This window comes from Nylanderia fulva, unplaced genomic scaffold, assembly GCF_048542155.1.
Source record: "Nylanderia fulva isolate GAGA-0341 unplaced genomic scaffold, ASM4854215v1 Scaffold140, whole genome shotgun sequence".
NCBI lineage: Eukaryota > Metazoa > Arthropoda > Insecta > Hymenoptera > Formicidae > Nylanderia > Nylanderia fulva.
Window position 1 is genome coordinate 9061 of NW_028189623.1, and position 23006 is coordinate 32066.

The window sequence follows — 23006 nt, forward strand, 5'->3', positions numbered from 1 at the left end:
GCGAGTCTGTATTTTTTGCTAATCTTTTTCATTGCTGTCACTCCAGCGGCTCTTTCTCTCTATTGCGTGAGAAAGTTCGAAGAGCGAGGTGCCATAGTCGCCCTCCATGCGGCCTCGGTATACCACGACTCGCTATTTTGTCGGCTTTTTCCAAAACCCATCTACTCTCCCTCTACTCTTCCAAAATAAAAATCACCCAATCAGAGTGCCGGCAAGTATAGGCAGAGCCTATCAGACACCGAAGACTAATGCCCCGATAAAAAAATAGACCAATCTCTGATCGCAAAATTCTGTCTAGCCACACCCCCTTAGACGTCAGGGCCTTGTGTCCGGACTGAGTTTTGGCCCCTGCAACAGGGGCCACTGACCTTCACAACAGGGGTCATTGTCTGTCACGCCATAAACGACCGTCTGGCACAGCAGGGGGTCGGCGCCAATGGCCGAGGAGTGGGGGTTTGTTTTGACGGCCTATAGTGGCCCACTTACTACTATCCGGGAAACCAAAATTAAAGGTAGTCGTAGATTTCAGGCGCCTAAATGATCTAACAATAGGTGACTCATTCTCACTCCAAATATCACAGATGTACTAGATCAGCTGGGAAACACCAAGTACTTCATTACTCTGGATCTGGCATCAGGATATCACCAGATACCAATGGCGGAGCAAGACAAAAGCAAGACAGCCTTTTCAACCCCCTACGGACACTACAAATTTAATCGAATGCCGTTTCGATTGAAGAACGCGCCGGCAACTTTCCAACGCCTAATAAATTCAGTACTCACGGGGATACAAGGACTCAAATGCCTAGTATACCTAGACGACATCGTTATCTATCTATGGATCCAGTCTGGAGAATCATAACCAAAGATTTGTAGAAGTCTTGCAGAAATTACGAGAACACAACCTAAAGCTACAGCCGGACAAATGCGAATTCCTACGAAAAGGTAATATATCTGGGACACATCATCTCCGAAAATGAAATATTACCTGATTCACAAGGTTAAAAATTAAGCAATCGTAATCGACCAAACTGAGCAAAAATATTGGTTTATTCAAATATTCTTCATTACGGTTCGACCTTTGTTTTAGGCCTTTATCAAATGAGCTGGAAACAAAGTGATTACAAACTTTTAATAATACAATAAAAATTGCACAAAACTTTAATAAGACACTTCAATAAAAAAACAATTGGTAAACTATCTAATCTTATCACTGACAAACAAAATATTAAAGAATTTTCCTGCACAAAATATTAAGTTATACAGCTTTTTACAACAGAAGTATTCTATACCAAAAAATAAATTAAAAAAAAATTTTTTACACTAAGAGTTAATAGGTAAAAACTAAAAATAAATAAATAAATAATATAAAAAATAAAAATAAAATTATAATTTGTCATATATAATAAGAATGCCACCAAGACAATAAAAAGGAAAACGTATAGAAAATAGGAGAAGAAAACTTACAGTCGTTATGTGTTAAAAATCCACCAATAAAGATGTCATTATAAGAAAAATAAAATAAATAAAATAAATATAATTAAAAGTATATGATAGTCATTACTTAAAAAGTTTTGTGTTTGTAATGACACAAATATCTACATTGACGTCAAACTACCGATTAAATAAATTTTTTTTTTCTCACATTTAAACAATATTGATGACCTTATCGTATCTAATGTTTAAATTTTCAGTGTCTGTCTGAGAATTCAAAGTGTTATTACATTTTTTTTATATAAAACATCTCATTGTCAGCTATTTCTCTCTTTCTAGTATGTTTTTCACAGTGTAATATAATAGGATTATCCCACTCAAAATCGTGTCCAAACTCTACTCTATGCTTACTCACCACAGAATAATTACTTTCGTGTAATTTAATGTTATTTCTATGTTCCCTAATACGGGTCTTCAAATGTCTTTTTGTTTGTCTAATATAAGAAAAAGCGCAGTTCATACATTCAATTTTATATATTACCTCAGTTTTATTAAGTTTTAAAATTTTATCTTTGCCATAATTAAAGATCCTGTTTAATTTTTTGGAATAGAATATATATACTACTTTCAAACCAAATTTAGAGAGCGAATTTTTTATGTTGTCGCTGAGATACTTTATATAAGGCAATGTAAAACATGATTTAAAATCAAATTTCTGATGACTATGTGGTTCAATATTGTTCTTATAATGTTTCAAAAACCCTATACGTTTCTTAACTATGCAGTTGACAAGATTCGCTGGGAAACAATTATTTGCTAGAATTTGCTTAACAATCTCAATGTTCTGTGTGTAAAATTTTTCATTAGACAGTAAAATCGCGTGGTCTACCAAATTGATAACCGTATTAAGGAGATGCCGGAGCGTTGGCCGAACTCCGACGGGTTAGCGCCCTCATCTAAGCGGAACTAAAATTGTCGATAATTACCGACAATTTTAATTTCGCTATTATCGGCAGTTTCCATATATTAAAAATTTACATGCATGTCAAAAAAAACAATTTTATTGTGTTCAACATATTATATTTTTTTAGACAACATAATATATTTTTACTGTCGAATCATCTCGCACACGCGTTTTTATCTAAGCGTGTCAATGACAGTAAAACATACATACATAATTGTGTTTATCTTTATCACATAGTTTGAACACAATAATATTATATATATATATATATATATATATATATATATATTTGTTTTTTTGCTTATATATTTACATGCAATTCTTATATATATAATATATATTGTTGCGCCCCCGTGTTACGCCCCTGGATCTACATCTTTGTATCGGGTGATACTTTTCGCGGGATCAACTCTTTACGCCTCCGGAAGATCGTCGTCAAGGGAGTTGTTGTTAAACAACTAAGGGTCTTCTTCTGTTTTCGGGAGACATGACAGTTTTGGTCTAGCGGTCGCATCGTGCGGACGTTTTCCGAGACCCTGAGCTTCTTTGCATTACGAATGCACTATTTGTTATATTTCATTGGTTTCGTGTATTGGTTCCTCATATTAAAGTTCATTTCCCTATTACGCGAGTGTCTTTATTTCGCGCGCGAGTGAGAGTGACTGTGTGTGAGTGACTGAGCGAGAGGCGTCCCGAGGACGCAACAATATATATCATTCACATGTGTATGTATGAATATAATTACTTATCATTTACATGTGTGTGTATGAATATATTTATTGAGCATTCACATGTGTGTGTATAAATATATTTACTGAGTGTTCTAAATAAAACGTTACAATATTTTATTTCTAAAAGTATAATTTTTAGAAAATAATGCTGCAAATGAAAGTTCCAGTATTGCAACAGAGATATACATACTTTGATGTTACAGAAATGTTTGTAGAAGGCAATTTTCAATATTATTAGTCAACTTAATTATTTGATATTGATTAGTCTAATAATGAGTATTTATGTAAATTGATTCCTTGTAACATATTCTGCATACAGGGTAAAAGTCAATAATTGAACGGTTTACGAGATATTTTACATAATCTAACATTATATATATATATATATATATATATATATATATAGTATATAGGGAGAATAGAGATGTAATAAATATGTACCGGGTGTTTCAATAAGCGTTACAAATTTTTATCGCTAAAAATATTTGTAGAAAAAAATGTTTCAAATAAAAATTTTAGTATCTCAAAGGAGGCATAGTTGATGTCATAGAAATGTTTGTAAGAGACAATTTTCAAGCTTATTTATTTAGTCAATTTAATTATTTTATATAGAATTATTCTAAGCGTTTATGTAAATAGATTTTTTGTAATATTCTGCATAAAAATATAAGGAAATGTAGTCAAAAATTGAACAGTTTCCGAGATATTTCACATAATCTGACATATTTTTGATATAAAATACAAAATATCTCGTAAAATATTTAGTTTTCAATGGTTTTGCTTTTATGTATAGAATAATTAGACGAAACAATTGGTATAAACAACAAACATGTTGTTTTTACGAAAAAATATATATAGCTGCATGTAGCAAATTGTATTTTTTTTTACTGTGTATCTTTTTTTATTTGTCTATAATTATTCTATACATAAAAGTATTATCGAACACTAAATATTTTACATATAAATTGAATAAATAAATAAGCTCGTTAATTCATAAATTAGAGATAAAAAACAATGTGAGCCTATTACGAGCTATGTGAATTGATGTCAAAACATATATATTTCCAAATTTTACATGAAATCATATAAATTTAATTCACAATGAGACGTTTCGACGCTTACTTGCGTCTCTTCAGTCATAATTAGTTAAAACATAGTTAAGGGGATGCCGGAGGTCTACTATTATCGGCCGAACCGATTATATTTTCCAACACCAAGAAGTTTTTATTGCGTTAATAGAATAACAAATGCTTTTCCACGATTAAAGTTAATACAATAATAAACTGCGAAGCTGTCTCAATTTGTGATAAAAAGACAAAAAATTTTTAAATACGAGTTTTTTTTCTGGCTTCTCGCGTCACGTCATAACAATATTTGCTTGTATAAAAGTTTCACAATTTATACGTACAAAATAAGACCACTTCGCGGAAAAGATTGCATAAAGGAATATTAGTGAGCTTGCAGAAATAAGTTTAGAAGTCTAATAAAAAAGATCTTGGTTATGGAATATTTCATTCACATGTGTATGTGCGAAATGACATTTGGGAATAATACAGAGCACAAAATTAGTTGCGCGATGTCGCGATAGATGGAGCTGCAATCGTGCAGTTAGACAAGGACAGACAGTCATATTATCTTTGTCTCTCTCATGCTGTCTTGTCTTCTGATACACAGTCTCTCTCTCTCTCTCTCTCTCTCTCTCTCTCTTTCTCTCAAATTGCTCGTTCATAATTGTATGCGAATGATTTGAGAGAGAGAAAATATGGTATAATATGCCAATATTATATTTATGTGTATATATATATATATATATACATATATATAATATTGGCATATTATATACCTACATACTTATATATATATGTAGAAATAATAATAAAAAATAATAAATAATAATAAATAAATTAAAAAATAAGAAAAAATAATAAATAAAATAATAAAATAAAATAAAATAATAAATAATAAAATAATAAAATAATAAATAATAAAATAATAAAATAAAATAAAATAATAAATAGTAAAATAAAATAAAATAATAATTATATATAATATAAGTTGTAGAAATCTATACTTATAGAATAGAATATTGTTGTTTCACATTGTGTGAGCAGATAGCATGGATGGCATATTATATATATATATATATATATATATATATATATATATATATATATATATATATAATATGCCATCCGTGCTATCTCACACAATGTGAAATAACAATATTCTATTTTATAAGTAGAGATTTCTACAACTTATCTCTCGGCAGGTGTTGTTATAAAATAAAATATTCTTTTATATTTTTTTATTTTGTCAATTTTACAAAATACATTTCATCATACCATATAAAAATAAAAAAAACCTTATACCATATTGTCATCAATTATATATAACTAAAAAAAAAAAGTGTGACTAATATGTAATAAAATGAAAAAAAAATATTATAAAATAAAAATCTAGGCAGGCATATATTCTGGTGCTGCCGGCGGTGCGGATATATATCCTGGTGCTGCCTGCGGTGCGGACATGTATCCTGGTGCTGCCGGCGGTGCGGACATGTATCCTGGTGCTGCCGGCGGTGCGGGCACGTATCCTGGTGCTGCCGGCGGTGCGGACATGTATCCTGGTGCTGCCGGCGGTGCGGATATATATCCTGGTGCTGCCGGTGGTGCGGGCACGTATCCTGGTGCTGCCGGCGGTGCGGGCACGTATCCTGGTGCTGCCGGCGGTGCGGACATGTATCCTGGTGCTGCCGGCGGTGCGGGCACGTATCCTGGTGCTGCCGGCGGTGCGAGCACGTATCCTGGTGCTGCCGGCGGTGCATATATATATCCTGGTGCTGCCGGCGGTGCGGATATATATCTTGGTGCTGTCGGCGGTGCATATATATATCCTGGTGCTGTCGGCGGTGCATATATATCCTGGTGCTGCTGGCGGTATATATCCTGGTGCTGTCGGCGGCGCAAGCACGTATCCTGGTGCTGCAGGAGTATGAAGGCGGCGATCGGCGTATTTTCTTTGACGCGCCCGCTCCTTGTTCACCGCCTTACGTACCGCGGTGTTAATTCGCTGCAAAAAAAAAGAAATTTTATATTTACATATATACATATTTATATACAGGTATGTATAGATATACAGGGTGTCCCAGAATTGGCGAAAAAGTTTATGGCAGATTCCTGGTATCATTTGAAGACGATTTTTTCTGAGTGATATATATATATATATATATATATATACATATATAGTATATATATATATGTTCCTGTCTCTCTGTCTCTTCTTTCTTTTCTACATTCTTTCATACATGCACACGTATATAATAATAAATATTTTCTACACTACATAAATAAAAATAATTACATACATATATACATACATACATGTATGTAATTATTTTTATTTATGTAATGTAAAAAATATTTTTTATTATATACGTGTGCATGTATGAAAAAATGCAATGTAGAAAAGAAAGAAGAGACAGACAAAAACACACAGAGATGTGTGTGTGTGTGTATGTGTGTGTAAATATACATACACAGGGTGTATAAAAAAGATCGGATATATACATACATACATACATACCTATCGTTTTATTTAGCTATGTACCTGTCTATCTATCTATCTATCTATCTATCTATCTATCTATCTATCTATCTGTCCCTCTGTGTTCCTGTCTCTGTCTCTCTGTTTCTTCTCTTTTCTACATTGCATTCTTTCATATCTGCACACGTATATAATAATTTTCAACATTACTTAAATAAAAATAATTACATACATACATACATGAAAATATATATATATATTTATATGTATGTATGTATGTATATATGTATGTATATAATTATTTTTATTATTTAAGTAATGTTGAAAATTATTATATACGTGTGCAGATATGAAAGAATGCAATGTAGAAAAGAGAAGAAACAGAGAGACAGAGACAGGAACACAGAGGGACAGATAGATAGATAGATAGATAGATAGATAGGTAGATCGATAGACAGAGAGGCAGATAGCTAAATAAATCGATAGCAACCTGTGTATATATATATATATATATATATATATATGTGTGTGTGTGTGTGTGTGTAAAAAAATATTACATATAATAGTACCTGTCTTACTGTTTGCGCTGGCAGCGGGGTCATCGCCATCCTCGCGTCCGCTGGCAGCGGGGTCATCATCATCCTCGCGTCCGCTAGCAGCGGGGCCATCATCATTCTCGCGTCCGCTGGCAGCGGAGTCATCATCATCCTCGCGTTCGCTAGCAGCGGCGCCGTCGCCGTCCTCGCGTCCGCTAGCAACGGCGTCGTCGCCGTCCTCGCATCCGCTGGCAGCGGCGTCGTCGCCGTCCTCGCATCCGCTGGCAGCGGCGTCGTCGCTGTCCTCGCATCCGCTGGCGGCGGCGCCGTCGCCGTCCTCGCCTTCGCTGGCAGCGGCGCCGTCGCCGTCCTCGCGTCTGCTGGCAGCGGCGCCGTCGCCGTCTTCGCGTCTACTGTCTTCCTCTTCGGGATGACGTATCCTTCACTTCTTGCTAAAATAGATAAAAAAATTATTAGATAAAAAAGGGAGGGAGAGAGAGAGAGAGAGAGAGAGAGAGAGAGAGAGAGAGAGATTATATGAAATACTTACGTCGCGGCATCTTGGTTCCTCTCTCTTTGGCGACGAAAAGTGGACTGCACATCTTCCGAGTTCGTGCGTTGTTGCCGCGCGGCTGATTGTTATTTGTTTGCAAATAAGATATTGCCGCACGGCGCGCGCACACACACACACATATTGAATGTTACTTTTTTTTCTTTCCTGTGTCTTTCGCTTTCACTTTGAAAGATTGCAGGAGAATTTTTTATTTATACAGGGGCGTTCCTAGGGTACTTGGCGCCGGGGTCACCGGGGTGCCACACTAAATTTGCCGCCTCTACTTATATCTTTTTATATTCTTATATATTTCGATTTAAAAGGACTCAATAAAAAAGTTTTTTTAATAAACAATTTTCTAAGAGGTAGGACTTGTTTTTGAAAAAATTTTCATGAGTGTGCCGCCCCCGTGGCGCCCGTGTGCCCTGCACTCTTTGCACACCCGGGTTGGAACGCCCCTGTATTTATATATAATTATATATACATTTATAATTATATATGATTATATATAATTATATATAATAATTATATATAATAATTACATGTAATAATTATATATAATCATAAATAATTATAAATGTATATAATAAAAAAAAAACATGTTTGATATATTATACAAAAAAAAGTTTTTCTCGGTCTTGAACCCTAGTTCGCACGGTGGTAATCCCACGCTCTAAATTCTAAATTGACGCCACGGGATTCATATTATCAATATAGATTTTTATGACATATTTGAATTAAAAAAAAATAATTTTTAGAAAAAATATTATTCATCCACTTATTTCAAAAAGATAAGATACAAAATAAAACTACTTTTATCTTTTGGAAATAAGTGGATGGTGTATATATTTTTCTATGTAAAGAAACGTAAAACAATTTGTAGTATTATTGGTGCCATATACGATTTATGATATCAATATGGGGTTTTATGAGCTATTTGAATTAAAAATAATTTTTTAGAAAAAATATTATTTATCCACTTATTTCAAAAAGATAAAAGTAGTTTTATTTTGTATTCTTTTTGAAATAAGTGGACGAATTTTTTCTAAAAAATATTTCTTTTTAATTCAAATATAAAAATCCATATTGATATCATAAAACGTATATAGCGCCAATAATACTATAAATTGTTTTACGTTTCGTTACATAGAACAAATATATAAACCATCCACTTATTTCAAAAAGATAAAAGTAGTTTTGTTTTTTATTTTATCTTTTTGAAATAAGTGGATAAATAATATTTTTACTAAAACATTTCTCTTTAATTCAAATATCTCATAAAAATCCATATTGATACAAGAGTCCTGTGGCGCCAATTTAGAGCGTGGGATTATCACCGTGCAAACCAGGGTTCAAGTCCGCGTAGGACATTGCCTTTTTCGCATGATGCGATGGCCGTCGTTGCCAGCGGACGCAAGGATGATGACGGCGATAAATGTCGCTCTCCCCCCCCCCCCTGCACCGCCGGCAGCACCAGGATATATATCCGCAGCACCAGGATATATATCCGCAGCACCAGGATATATATATGCAGCATTGCCCGACAGCACCAGGTTAAATAATCCCCGCACAGGGCCCAGGATTTAAATTTTTTTTTTTTTTTTTTTTTTAATAAAATAATTTATTCATGAAACTAATAAAATTATAATAAGAATATATAATAAGAATATTTTTAAATTGATCAATGTATTGGTTTAATTTATCGTCATCGAAGAGGAAAGCAGGAAAATCTTCGATTACGTTTATTTGACAATCATAATTAAAAATATTCGAAAAATCATATGCTTTTGTTTTGTAATTGTCAATTTATCTTTGATTGAATTTGCTCGATAAGAAAATTAGTTATATTTAACAATTTTACATTATAAATGTTGATAAAAATTCAAGTTGTGAACTTTGACTTCGGAATCGAGCAAATTCAATGGAAGATAGTATCGACAATTTATCATTTGATCGAATATCTGATTGATAAGAAATAAACATAATCGTAGATTTTCCTTTCCTTCCCCTTTGATGACGCGATAAATTGAACCAATATATTGATCAATTTAAAAAAATTATTCTTATTATATATTCTTATTAGTTTGATAAATAATTATTTTATTCATAAAATAGATTGCAAAAATAAAATCTTGGGCTTTTTTGTACGTGGATATCATTCTAATGCTACGGGCAGTGTGGGCACATTTGAAAATCTATATTTATAATTGTGCAAAAAATATATAATTATATATAATTATATATATTTGAAAATCTATATTTATAATTGTGCAAAAAATATATAATTATATATTTTTTGCACAATTATAAATATAGATTTTCAAATGTGCCCACACTGCCCGTAGCATTAGAATGATATCCACGTACAAAAAAGCCCAAGATTTTATTTTTGCAATCTATTTTATGAATAAAATAATTATTTATCAAACTAATAAGAATATATAATAAGAATAATTTTTTTAAATTGATCAATATATTGGTTCAATTTATCGCGTCATCAAAGAGGAAGGAAAGGAAAATCTACGATTATGTTTATTTCTTATCAATCAGATATTCGATCAAATGATAAATTGTCGATACTATCTTCCATTGAATTTGCTCGATTCCGAAGTCAAAGTTCACAACTTGAATTTTTATCAACATTTATAATGTAAAATTGTTAAATATAACTAATTTTCTTATCGAGCAAATTCAATCAAAGATAAATTGACAATTACAAAACAAAAGCATATGTAGTTTCGAATATTTGATTGTCAAATAAACGTAATCGAAGATTTTCCTGCTTTCCTCTTCGATGACGATAAATTAAACCAATAGATTGATCAATTTAAAAATATTGTTATTATATATTCTTGTTATAATTTTATTAATTTCATGAATAAATTAGTTTATTCAAAAAAAAAAAAATGCAAAAATTTAAGTCCTGGCCCCTGTGCGGGGATTATTAACCTGGTGCTGTCGGGCAATGCTGAATATATATATATATATATATACGTATGTTACGCGTATGAACGTGTATAGCACCGCGCGACGTGAGTGAGGCGTCGCGCAGTAGATCATATCAACGTATAATACGCGCGGATTACTGTGGTACATACATACTACTGATACCGCGCGAATACGAAAGATCTGACGCGCATTTTTACGTACATAACGAATCGGAATATTTGATAAAAAAAAATATATATATATATACATATATATATATATATATATATATATATATACACACACATATATATATATATATATATATATATATATATACACATATATATATATATTTTTTTTATCAAATATTCCGATTTATTATGTACGTAAAAATGCGCGTCAGATCTTTCGTATTCGCGCGGTATCAGTAGTATGTATGTACCACAGTAATCCGCGCGCATTATACGTTGATATGATCTACTGCGCGACGCCTTACTCACGTCGCGCGGTGTTATACACGTTCATACGCGTAAAAACAAAGCAGCGTATACAACGTATCGTTGTCAAATTTTACATACTATATATTTATTATATATAGTTAGTTTTTTTTAGTGTGTTATTGAGTTTGTGTGTTGTCCACACCATGGGACAAACATATAACGCCAAACGTTTGCCTCTTGCGAGACGTAGAGTTTCCTTCAAGAAGGGCTGGATGTACAGGTTAGTTTTTTTATTAACATTTTCTATATATGCATACATATACATACATACACACACACATACATATATATATATATATATATATATATATATATATAGATAGATAGATAGATCGATAGGGAGATCGATAGATAGTTCAATAGACAAATACCTAAATAGATAGATTGATAGATAGATATGTATATATATATATATATATATATATATATATATATCAATCTATCTATTTAGGTATTTGTCTATTGAACTATCTATCGACCTCCCTATCGATCTATCTATCTATCTATCTATCTATCTGTCTCCGTTTCTCAGTCTCTTTGTATTCCTCTCTGTCTTTCTGTCTCTTCTCTCTCAAAATGCACACGTAAAAATAAAAATTTTGTATGATTATAATTGATTATAAAGTTTTAGTAGATAATTCTTTGTAATAAATAAAAATTATTTTTATGAAAATATTTTATAATACTATTATAATCGGAACAGAGCAGTAGTTCGATAAGATATTGAAAGGAATAATTTTATTTGATTATATAGATATTGCATATATACAAGATGTTTTCGTAAAAATGAATAATTTTTCATGGACATATAGAATCCGTTTTTATACAAGTATCGCGATGCGTTATAAAAAAATTTTTATAGGAACTTACAAGAGTATTTTTATTTGTTTTATGTCTACTCGAGATAGCCTGCTAGAAATTATAAATGTTTATTGTGCGCATATAGTAGACAAATATAAATAAATATATAAATTTTATATATACATATAAATACTCACAATATCTATATAATCAAAAATAACATCTATCTCTTTCAATACAATCTTATCTAACTACTGCTCTATTCCGATAATGATAATATTATTATCTGCTCAATGTCGAAAATACTTTCATAAAAATCATTTATTTTTTACAAAAAATTATGTACTTTATAATCAATTATAATTATTACAGATCGGTCTCTCTTTTTATATATATACAGGGTGTCCTGCAACGTAATGTCCACAGTGAAATTTTATTTTCTTGGGATCATTCTAACAATAAGTCAAAAAGTACACGTATGCCCTAAAGTCAATTACAGAGAAAAGACGAAATTGCATATAATAAGATAAATATTATTTATTGAAAATAATAATTTTATTTATTGAACAATAATATTATAGAATTACTTTATAAACTGTGCGATAATATAGATCATAAAGGTGTTTTTCTCGAACTTGTGCGGTAAAATAAGGCATACATTGAATCGTTGAGAAATTCATCTTCAGCACGCTAAACAGCAATCAAAATTTGAATTTTCGTGACTGGCATTACAAAAAATTATTACATGTGTTATTATAGTAAAAAAATGAATAATAAATAAATGTATAAATAATAAACATTAATTTTTGTAATAATAATTAAAAATTATTTTTTAATTATTATTTACATATATATATATATATATATATATATATATATATATATATATATATACATATCTATCTATCAATCTATCTATTTAGGTATTTGTCTATTGAACTATCTATCGATCTCCCTATCGATCTATCTATCTATATATATATATATATATATATATATATATATGGAGCATTCCACGTGAAAAGGGCCCACCTAAAAATAAACTTTTTAGGATTTTTTAAATAATCGTGGAGACTTGTTAGGGTACATATTGTATGAGGTTAAAGCAAAAAAAAATAAGGATTATATGCCTCATATCCAAGATATCGAAGGTAGAATGTTTTAAGTAATTTTTCTTTCTTTGACATTTATAGCTAAAATTATAATATATATTGAATTTTTATAGACATGATTTTTTAAGATTTTTTCCGTACTTTCAGATGAAAAAGTTAATTTTAGTGAAAATTTTTTATTACCATAAAAAAAATCATTTTTTTAGTTTGAAGTAAATAAACGGAAAATTATATCCACTTTTAAAAATCTAGAAAAATTCTCAAAAATACTTCAATATATGTAGAATATGATGCCATAAAGGAAATTTTGGGATCGCAATGGGATCTACTCGAAAACGAATATTTTTTTTCAAACAAAATAGGAGTTTCAGACAAATTTCAACTAAAAACTCAATGATGTCAAATTTTTAATTAATCTAATTATTTCATACTACATGAATAATATATTTTTAACAAACAGCTATAAAAAAATAATTTTGAAATTTTTTTATATTTGTTTTTATTTTTTATATTTTTTATATTTTAACATTTTTTAAACTTATTATTTCTTCTTTTTTTGGGGAAATAAATCTTCTTTTTCATCAAAACTAAATTCTTTTAAAATTAAATGATCGTTTGCAGGAATAATTGTATGATATTTTAAGGTACCTGGAATTGTTTTTGCTAAGGTAAATCTTGGCTCCAAAATCTTATTTAATTTATTATGGTTTGTTTTTGAACTGTATAAAATGGTTGTTTCCTTTAGATTATTTTTTGCCCACATGTATTTATACATGTATTTATACTGTATTTATACATGTGGGCAAAAATTAATCTAAAGGAAACAACCATTTTATTCAGTTCAAAAACAAACCATAATAAATTAAATAAGATTTTGGAGCCAAGATTTACCTTAGCAAAAACAATTCCAGGTACCTTAAAATATCATACAATTATTCCTGCAAACGATCATTTAATTTTAAAAGAATTTAGTTTTGATGAAAAAGAAGATTTATTTTCTCAAAAAAAGAAGAAATAATAAGTTTAAAAAATGTTAAAATATAAAAAATATAAAAAATAAAAACAAATATAAAAAAAATTTCAAAATTATTTTTTTATAGCTGTTTGTTAAAAATATATTATTCATGTAGTATGAAATAATTAGATTAATTAAAAATTTGACATCATTGAGTTTTTAGTTGAAATTTGTCTAAAACTCCTATTTTGTTTGAAAAAAATATTCGTTTTCGAGTAGATCCCATTGCGATCCCAAAATTTCCTTTATGGCATCATATTCTACATATATTGAAGTATTTTTGAGAATTTTTCTAGATTTTTAAAAGTGGATATAATTTTCCGTTTATTTACTTCAAACTAAAAAAATGATTTTTTTTATGGTAATAAAAAATTTTCACTAAAATTAACTTTTTCATCTGAAAGTACGGGAAAAATCTTAAAAAATCATGTCTATAAAAATTCAATATATATTATAATTTTAGCTATAAATGTCAAAGAAAGAAAAATTACTTAAAACATTCTACCTTCGATATCTTGGATATGAGGCATATAATCCTTATTTTTTTTTGCTTTAACCTCATACAATATGTACCCTAACAAGTCTCCACGATTATTTAAAAAATCCTAAAAAGTTTATTTTTAGGTGGGCCCTTTTCACGTGGAATGCTCCATATATATATAATATATACACATACATATTGATTTATTTAGCAATCTATCTATCGAACTATCTATCATCTATCGATCAACCTATCTATCTATCTATCTATCTATCGATCTATCTGTCTCTTCTCTCTTTTCTACATTGCATTATTTTATATATGTACACGTATATAATATTTTTTTAAAAATATTGTACATTACAAAAGTAATTAAATTTATAATCTAATAATATATAAAAATCTTTTATGAATATAATGATTACAAAGTTTTAGTAGATAATTTTTTGTAATAAATAAATGATTTATATGATTTATTCTTATCTAACTCTACTGCTCTGTGTGTTTTAATAATAATAGCATTATTATGTATTCAATCTCTAAAATACTTTTATATAAATCATTACAAAGAATTATTCACTTTGTAATCAATTATAATTATTATAGATAGGCCTGTTCATACACATACACACACTCACACACAATATATATATGTGTGTGTATGTGTATGAACAGGCCTATCTATAATAATTATAATTGATTACAAAGTAAATAATTCTTTGTAATGATTTATATAAAAGTATTTTAGAGATTGAATACATAATAATGCTATTATTATCAAAACACACAGAGCAGTAGAGTTAGATAAGAATAAATCATATAAATCATTTATTTATTACAAAAAATTATCTACTAAAACTTTGTAATCATTATATTCTTAAAAGATTTTTATATATTATTAGATTATAAATTTAATTACTTTTGTAATGTACAATATTTTTAAAAAAATATTATATACGTGTACATATATAAAATAATGCAATGTAGAAAAGAGAGAAGAGACAGATAGATGGATAGATAGATAGATAGATAGATAGGTTGATCGATAGATGATAGATAGTTCGATAGATAGATTGCTAAATAAATCAATATGTATGTGTATATATTATATATATATATATATATATATATATAAGAATAAAGGGGGTATCATTAGAATATTACAAAAAATTTTTATATATAGATGGAGAAAATCTTGCAAATTTTAAAATCATCTTTATTTTTCGAATGATACAAAGTTTCACTGTGAATATCACGTTGCAGGACATCCTGCGTATATATACACATACATACATACATACATACATACATTTATATATATATATATACATATATATACATATATATATATATATATGTATATATATGTATATATATATATATGAATGTATGTATGTATGTATGTATGTGTATATATACGCAGGATGTCCTGCAACGTGATATTCACAGTGAAACTTTGTATCATTCGAAAAATAAAGATGATTTTAAAATTTGCAAGATTTTCTCTATCTATATATAAAAATTTTTTGCGATATTGTAATGACACTGCCTTCATTCTTATTCAATATTTATGGGGTTCAATTGTTATAAATTTTTTTTACATTATATACATATTTTCTAAAAGTAACAATTTCTGAAATATAAAGCAGTCTCTTGCTTATTTTAAATAGTTGTTAGTAGTAGAAATATTATAGTAATAATAAGTAGTAGTTACAATAGTACAATAGTAATACTAATAGTTATAAAGTTGCAGTAGTAACAAAAAAAAGAAAAATATCTTCTCCCAGAACGATTTGCATGTGCGTTCTGGTTATTAAAAAAAGATATTTTATATCACAGACGAGTTATTCGTCTGTTAGTTGTTTTAAAAATATCTTCTCCCAAAACGATTTGCATGTGCGTTCTGGTTATTAAAAAAAGATATTTTATATCAGAGACGATTTATTCGTCTGTTAGTTGCTTCTAAAATATCTTCTCCCAGAACGATTTGCATGTACGTTCTGGTTATTAAAAAAAGATATTTTATATCAGAGACGATTTATTCGTCTGTTAGTTGCTTCTAAAATATCTTCTTCCAGAACGATTTGCATGTGCGTTCTGGTTATTAAAAAAAGATATTTTATATCACAGACGATTTATTCGTCTGTTAGTTGCTTTAAAAATATCTTCTCCCAGAACGATTTGCATGTGCGTTCTGGTTATTAAAAAAAGATATTTTATATCAGAGACGATTTATTCGTCTGTTAGTTGCTTCTAAAATATCTTCTCCCAGAACGATTTGCATGTGCGTTCTGGTTATTAAAAAAAGATATTTTATATCACAGACGATTTATTCGTCTGTTAGTTGCTTTAAAAATATCTTCTCCCAGAACGATTTGCATGTGCGTTCTGGTTATTAAAAAAAGATATTTTATATCAGAGACGATTTATTCGTCTGTTAGTTGCTTCTAAAATATCTTCTCCCAGAACGATTTGCATGTACGTTCTGGTTATTAAAAAAAGATATTTTATATCACAGACGATTTATTCGTCTGTTAGTTGCTTTAAAAATATCTTCTCCCAGAACGATTTGCATGTGCGTTCTGGTTATTAAAAAAAGATATTTTATATCAGAGACGATTTATTCGTCTGTTAGTTGCTTCTAAAATATCTTCTCCCAGAACGATTTGCATGTGCGTTCTGGTTATTAAAAAAAGATATTTTATATCAGAGACGATTTATTCGTCTGTTAGTTGCTTTAAAAATATCTTCTCCCAGAACGATTTGCATGTGCGTTCTGGTTATTAAAAAAAGATATTTTATATCACAGACGATTTATTCGTCTGTTAGTTGCTTTAAAAATATCTTCTCCCAGAACGATTTGCATGTGCGTTCTGGTTATTAAAAAAAGATATTTTATATCAGAGACGATTTATTCGTCTGTTAGTTGCTTCTAAAATATCTTCTCCCAAAACGATTTGCATGTGCGTTCTGGAAGATATTTTATGCCAGACTTATTTATTCGTAAACTGCTTCTTTACATCAGATACGGTTTATGTATCCTCTGCTTAGTATAAAAATAAAACATTTATATTGAAACTTTATTGTATAATATAATATAGTTTGAATAAGATATAGATTTATAAACAAGAGACTGCATTTATTTTTCAAAAATCTTTTGATAATTATATAACTGACATTTAATTTTTTTAACAATATTTTAACATTATTTTTTTTTGCAGGCGACGGATGCTGAAGAAAGAGAGACAAGAGGAAAATGACTCCAGGTATAGCACATCTAAGGATACTAACAATGAATCCATCGATAATCAGAAATCGGCGGAATTGCTATTTGATACAATGGATTCAAAAGTTAGTATCCAATCGTTAGTACCCGCGATGCAATGCCTGGAGTCAAATTCAAATACAGGTACGTGTAGTAAAAATGTCGAACTTTGCGAAGATAACAATCATTTTGTTATCGAAAATAGCCCTCTGGATATAAATAATATCCAGGAAAGCATGCCTCAAGGGCGTCGCATTGTCGACTTTTCTCATATGTGGAATGAACTTCAGAGTTCATTCAATAATCATATGAAAGAAATAGAGTGCCAATTTAAAGATTGGCAAATCATAAAAACTAAAACCGAAGGTCAAGAGGAAAATGACTCTAGGAATAGCACATTAAAAAATACTAGCAATGAATCCATCGATTTTCAAAAATCGGTGGAATTATTCTCTAATACGATGGATTCAAAAGTTAGTATTCAAAAAGTGCAATGCTTAGAGTCAATTTCAAAAACAGATATGTGTAATGAAAATGACGAACTTTGCGAAGATAACAATCATTTTGTTATCAAGAATAGCCCTCTGGATATAAATAATATCCAGGAAAGCATGCCTCAAGGGCGTCGCATTGTCAATTTTTCTCATATGTGGAATGAACTCCAGAGATCATTCAATAATCATATGAAAAAAATAGAGTGCCAATTTAAAGATTGGCAAGTCATAAAAACTAAAACCGAAGGCCAAGAGGAAAATGACTCTAGGAATAGCACATTAAAAAATACTAGCAATGAATCCATCGATTTTCAAAAATCGGTGGAATTGGATTTCGATACAATAGATTCTAAAGTTAGTACTCAAAAAGTGCAATGCCTGGAGTCAATTTCTGAAACAGATATTTGTAATGAAGATATCGAACTTTGCGAAGATGATTATTTTGTTATCGAGAAAGGCTCTCTGGATATAAATCGTATCCAGGAAAGCTTGCCTGAAGGCCGTCGCATTGTCGACTTTTCTCATGTATGGAAAGAACTCCAGAGATTATTTAATAATCATATAAAAGGAATAGAGTGCCAATTTAAAGATTGGAAACTCATAAAAACTAAAACCGAAAAGTTTAAGACGCATTTTACTTTCAAATGCCAAATGTGCAATACTGAAGCCGAATTCTGGTCAGAACCCAAAGATCCGAAAATATTAAGCATTGATATGGCTGCTGCAATAGGAACTATTACAGTGGGAATTGGCTATGCCCAATTGGAAGAGCTGTGTGCAGCTATGAATATTCAATGTATGTCCGATAAAAGTTATATGCAAAATCGAGATATGTTAGTAGACGAGTTTGAGAAAACAGCCATGGAAAATATGAAAATGGCTGGCCAAACTGAAAAGCAACTGGCTCTCGAAAGGAACGATGTTATAAACGGTATTCCGTACATAACTGTAATAGCTGATGGTAGTTGGAGTAAAAGATCGTACGGCCACGCCTACGATTCTCTTTCCGGTGTTGGTACTTTAATTGGTTACCACACGAAAAAAGTTCTTTTTATCGGTATCCGCAATAAATATTGCACGATATGCGATGTAGCGGAACGAAACAGAATCGAACCAAAAAAGCATAAATGCTATAAAAATTTCGATCGTAACGCAAGCTCCACAAGTATGGAGAGCGATGCCATTGCAGAAGGCTTTAAAAGTAGCCTGGAAATGCATGGATTAATTTTTAGAACAGTTATTGCCGATGGCGATAGCAGCGTCTATCAGGCCATCATTGATAGCAGACCATATCGGGAACAAATGGTGACCGTGAAAAAAATAGAATGCACGAATCATTTGCTTCGCAATCTATGCAAAAAGCTGCAGGCGGTAGCAGGGACAACTCAGCCAAAAATGCATAGAAAGCGCGGTTTTGTCCAGCTACGAAATGTTGTAAAAAACAACATTATGAACATACGAACAGAAGTGATAGAAGCAATTGATTTACGAAATAAACAAGAGCAACCTCACCATGATAAAGCTAGAGAATTACAAAAAGATATATTAAACATTCCTAGTCATATATTTGGTGAACATAAACGATGTAAGGAACGCGGTCGTATATGTGACCTTGATGAAACGAAGAAAAATTATGTACCGTTTCTCAAATTACACGATCTTTACCAAAGAGTAGAAAAGGCTATAATATATTTAAGCGCTTATTCCGACGGTTTGTTGTACAAATACACCAACAATCCTGTAGAGTCGTTCAATTCGATAATCTGCAAAGAAATTGCTAGTAAACGCATTAATTTTAGTAACCGAGGCTCTTACAATGCTAGAGTTGCGGGGGCAGTTTTGCAATATAATTCGAAACAAGGTCTTACGGAAATGCATAAAAGCATGGATAAAAATGTTCCTCCTACTGTCGAGATTCTGGAAAAGCGACGACAAATTAAAGTTGCAAGAACTAGAGAATCTCGGAAAATTGATGGACGGCAAAAATGTAAAAGCAAGTCAGGAACAGATTGTCATTACGGTCCGCAATCACAAAAACCTGATCTTCTACCCGAGGTTTTTGAACAACTTCTACAAAATCATTTGGAAAAGTTGTTTGAAAATGGGAAAAATTGGAGACAAATTGAACGTAATACAATAGAGCAAAGTGATTCAGATTTGTGGCATTCACTGAGACAGGAACTGTTGACGGCGTCTAATTTTGGAACTGTATGTCGCATGAGACCGACAACGTCTTGCGCCGCAACCGTAAAAAACATTTTATTTCCTCCCTCTATTGATACTGCGGCTATAAAATATGGTCGCGAAATGGAAAAAATTGCGAGAAAAGAATTGGCCGTAACATTAAAAAAAGAGATAAAAATTTGCGGATTATTTATTGATATTAAAAATCCGTGTTTGGGTGCTTCTCCAGACGGACTCATAAATGAAGATGGTCTGGTAGAAATAAAATGTCCTTTATCAGCTGAGCATTTAACAGCGGAAGAGGCCATAAAAATATTGCCCCATTTGAAAGGCATTTTTGATAAGAAAAATCCAGATAAAATGAATCAAAATCACCGATTTTTCTATCAAATTCAAGGCCAGTTAAATATAACGCAGCGAGATTATTGTATTTTCGCTGTGTGGACGCCAAAAAGCTTGAAAATAGTACGTGTTAATAGGGACACTGTATTTTGGAGTAATCAAATGCTGCCCTTTTTAACACGTTTCTATTACCATTGCATGCTTCCGGAAATCTTGGACAGTCGGCATAATCGACATATGCCAATTAGAAATCCAAGCTATATAATAGAAGCTCAACAAGAAGTAGCTAAAAAAAGAAAACAAACGAGTCTTCCACAGTGTAATGTAGAAGATAAAAATATTGCCAAAAAAAAGAAATCAAATATTTCATCAATGGAAGCAACTGCTTTGAATGCAGAACAAGATGATTGCATCGTAGTTAGTTACTCAAAAAATACAGAACTAACAGAATGCGATATGGCAAAGCAAAAAGAATTTTTTGATAATTGGGTTGCTCCTTTTGATTCAGTAAAGGAAAATGTATTACCTTTAGATAGTCAAATAAATGACGAATCATTGGACCGATTTTTGCGCGTCATAAGAGAGAATTCTTGTTTTGAGACACAAAGTGTGCAATATTTGGAATATCCTCATATAATTGAAGCAAGTTGTAACGACAAAAGCTTACAAATTATTGGAGGAAATTGCAGTAATCACTGGCGATGTATTTCTTTTGACGGCACCAAGCTTCGAGTGTACGACAGTCTATCTGGCTGTACATACGAAACATTGAAGGCTAAAGAAATAAATTACATTCATCGCCGTTATCCACAAATAAATAAAAATAATATAATATTTGAAAACGTTCAAACACAACCTGATGGTATATGTTGTGGGATCTTTGCTGCCGCATTTGCTACAACTATAGCTTTAGGAGGAAATCCTTGTAATGAGACATATTCTGCTGATGTTAAACGTATGAGACAACATTTCTTAAAAATTATAGCAGAAAATAAACTGTCACCTTTTCCTAACTAATGAAAATTTATCATTATACTAGAAATGTGTAATTCTAATAAATATTGTTGCAAAAAAGTGTCTAATACAAATGTCTCATTTGCAAAAATCGGAGAGACGAAAAAATACATATATTATGGTTGCGTTCTCACGGGAATGGGCGATGGAGGGGCCCATTTCATTCTATATATGCATAAAAATGTTTTGTATATTATATAATATTCTGTTATATTATATAAAAATATACAGCTGGTTATTTGAATATATTTGCTATTTTCTCAATTATTGATAAGAGGAGAAAAGCGAATTGTGCGTACTGCATACATTGTAATTTATAGAAAATTACAGGTAATATCAATATACGTACCATACACGTATGCTTATACCATACACAAATGTGTATATGTATTTGTATATATGTATTTCTGCATGCATTTATATATGTAAGAAATATATACATATATATATATGTATATAGATGCATATATCTATGCATAAACATATATATAATATGTACATGGTGATTCAAAAGTCTGGCAATGGCCAATTATCTCCGAAAATAGTGGTCTTATGAAAAAAATACTAAAGGTGTTGACTTTTACCTAGGTGTCAAATTTTGAGATCATTTATAGGTCAACTTAAAATCCTTTATTTTTTATTAGATATTCTTGTAGCTTATCTCGACAGCTTTCCAAAGCATTATAATAAAACATTTTTTCATGAAGTACTTTTTGAATTATAAAGATTTGAAGCAATTGTTTAACATAAAATTATATCTTTGTAAAATATTCAGTTTTACGTTATCATATTTTTTATTTTTATGCACATAATAATGAGACTAATTTGGTGTAAAGAAAATGCACCCAGCAAATACAAAATATTACTGCTATGTTACATGTATATAATACTATATAACGTGCATGTTACATGTAACATATACGGTAATTTCTCACTCATAGATGTAACATTTGTAATATGACATATGTTATTTATATATTGTAATTACATCCCAGATAGCATCGATATTGTAGGATGCCGAAAGATAATCTTTTGCTAAGTCACTATCCTATCTATAATTACAATAAATAATAGAATCCATAAGTGGGAAATTACAACTAACGTGT

The 23006-nt window shown here is 30.5% G+C and overlaps 2 protein-coding genes across 2 annotated transcripts; one reads left to right on the forward strand and one right to left on the reverse strand.

The window, feature by feature from the left end:
- Positions 1-5541: 5541 nt before the first annotated feature.
- LOC146724264 (uncharacterized) lies at positions 5542-8248 on the reverse strand. Its single transcript, XM_085480272.1, has 3 exons — positions 7759-8248; positions 7242-7660; positions 5542-6198 (listed from the first exon to the last, which is right to left on the reverse strand). Exons 1-3 carry the CDS (start codon positions 7808-7810, stop codon positions 5542-5544), a joined length of 1128 nt encoding a protein of 375 aa, XP_085336398.1. The 5' UTR covers positions 7811-8248.
- Positions 8249-11212: 2964 nt separating this feature from the next.
- Positions 11213-20619, forward strand: LOC146724265 (uncharacterized). Its single transcript, XM_085480269.1, is given in 3 exon segments — positions 11213-11412; positions 17823-20156; positions 20158-20619. Coding segments are annotated over 3 exon segments (2754 nt in total). The 5' UTR covers positions 11213-11335; the 3' UTR covers positions 20501-20619.
- Positions 20620-23006: the final 2387 nt, after the last annotated feature.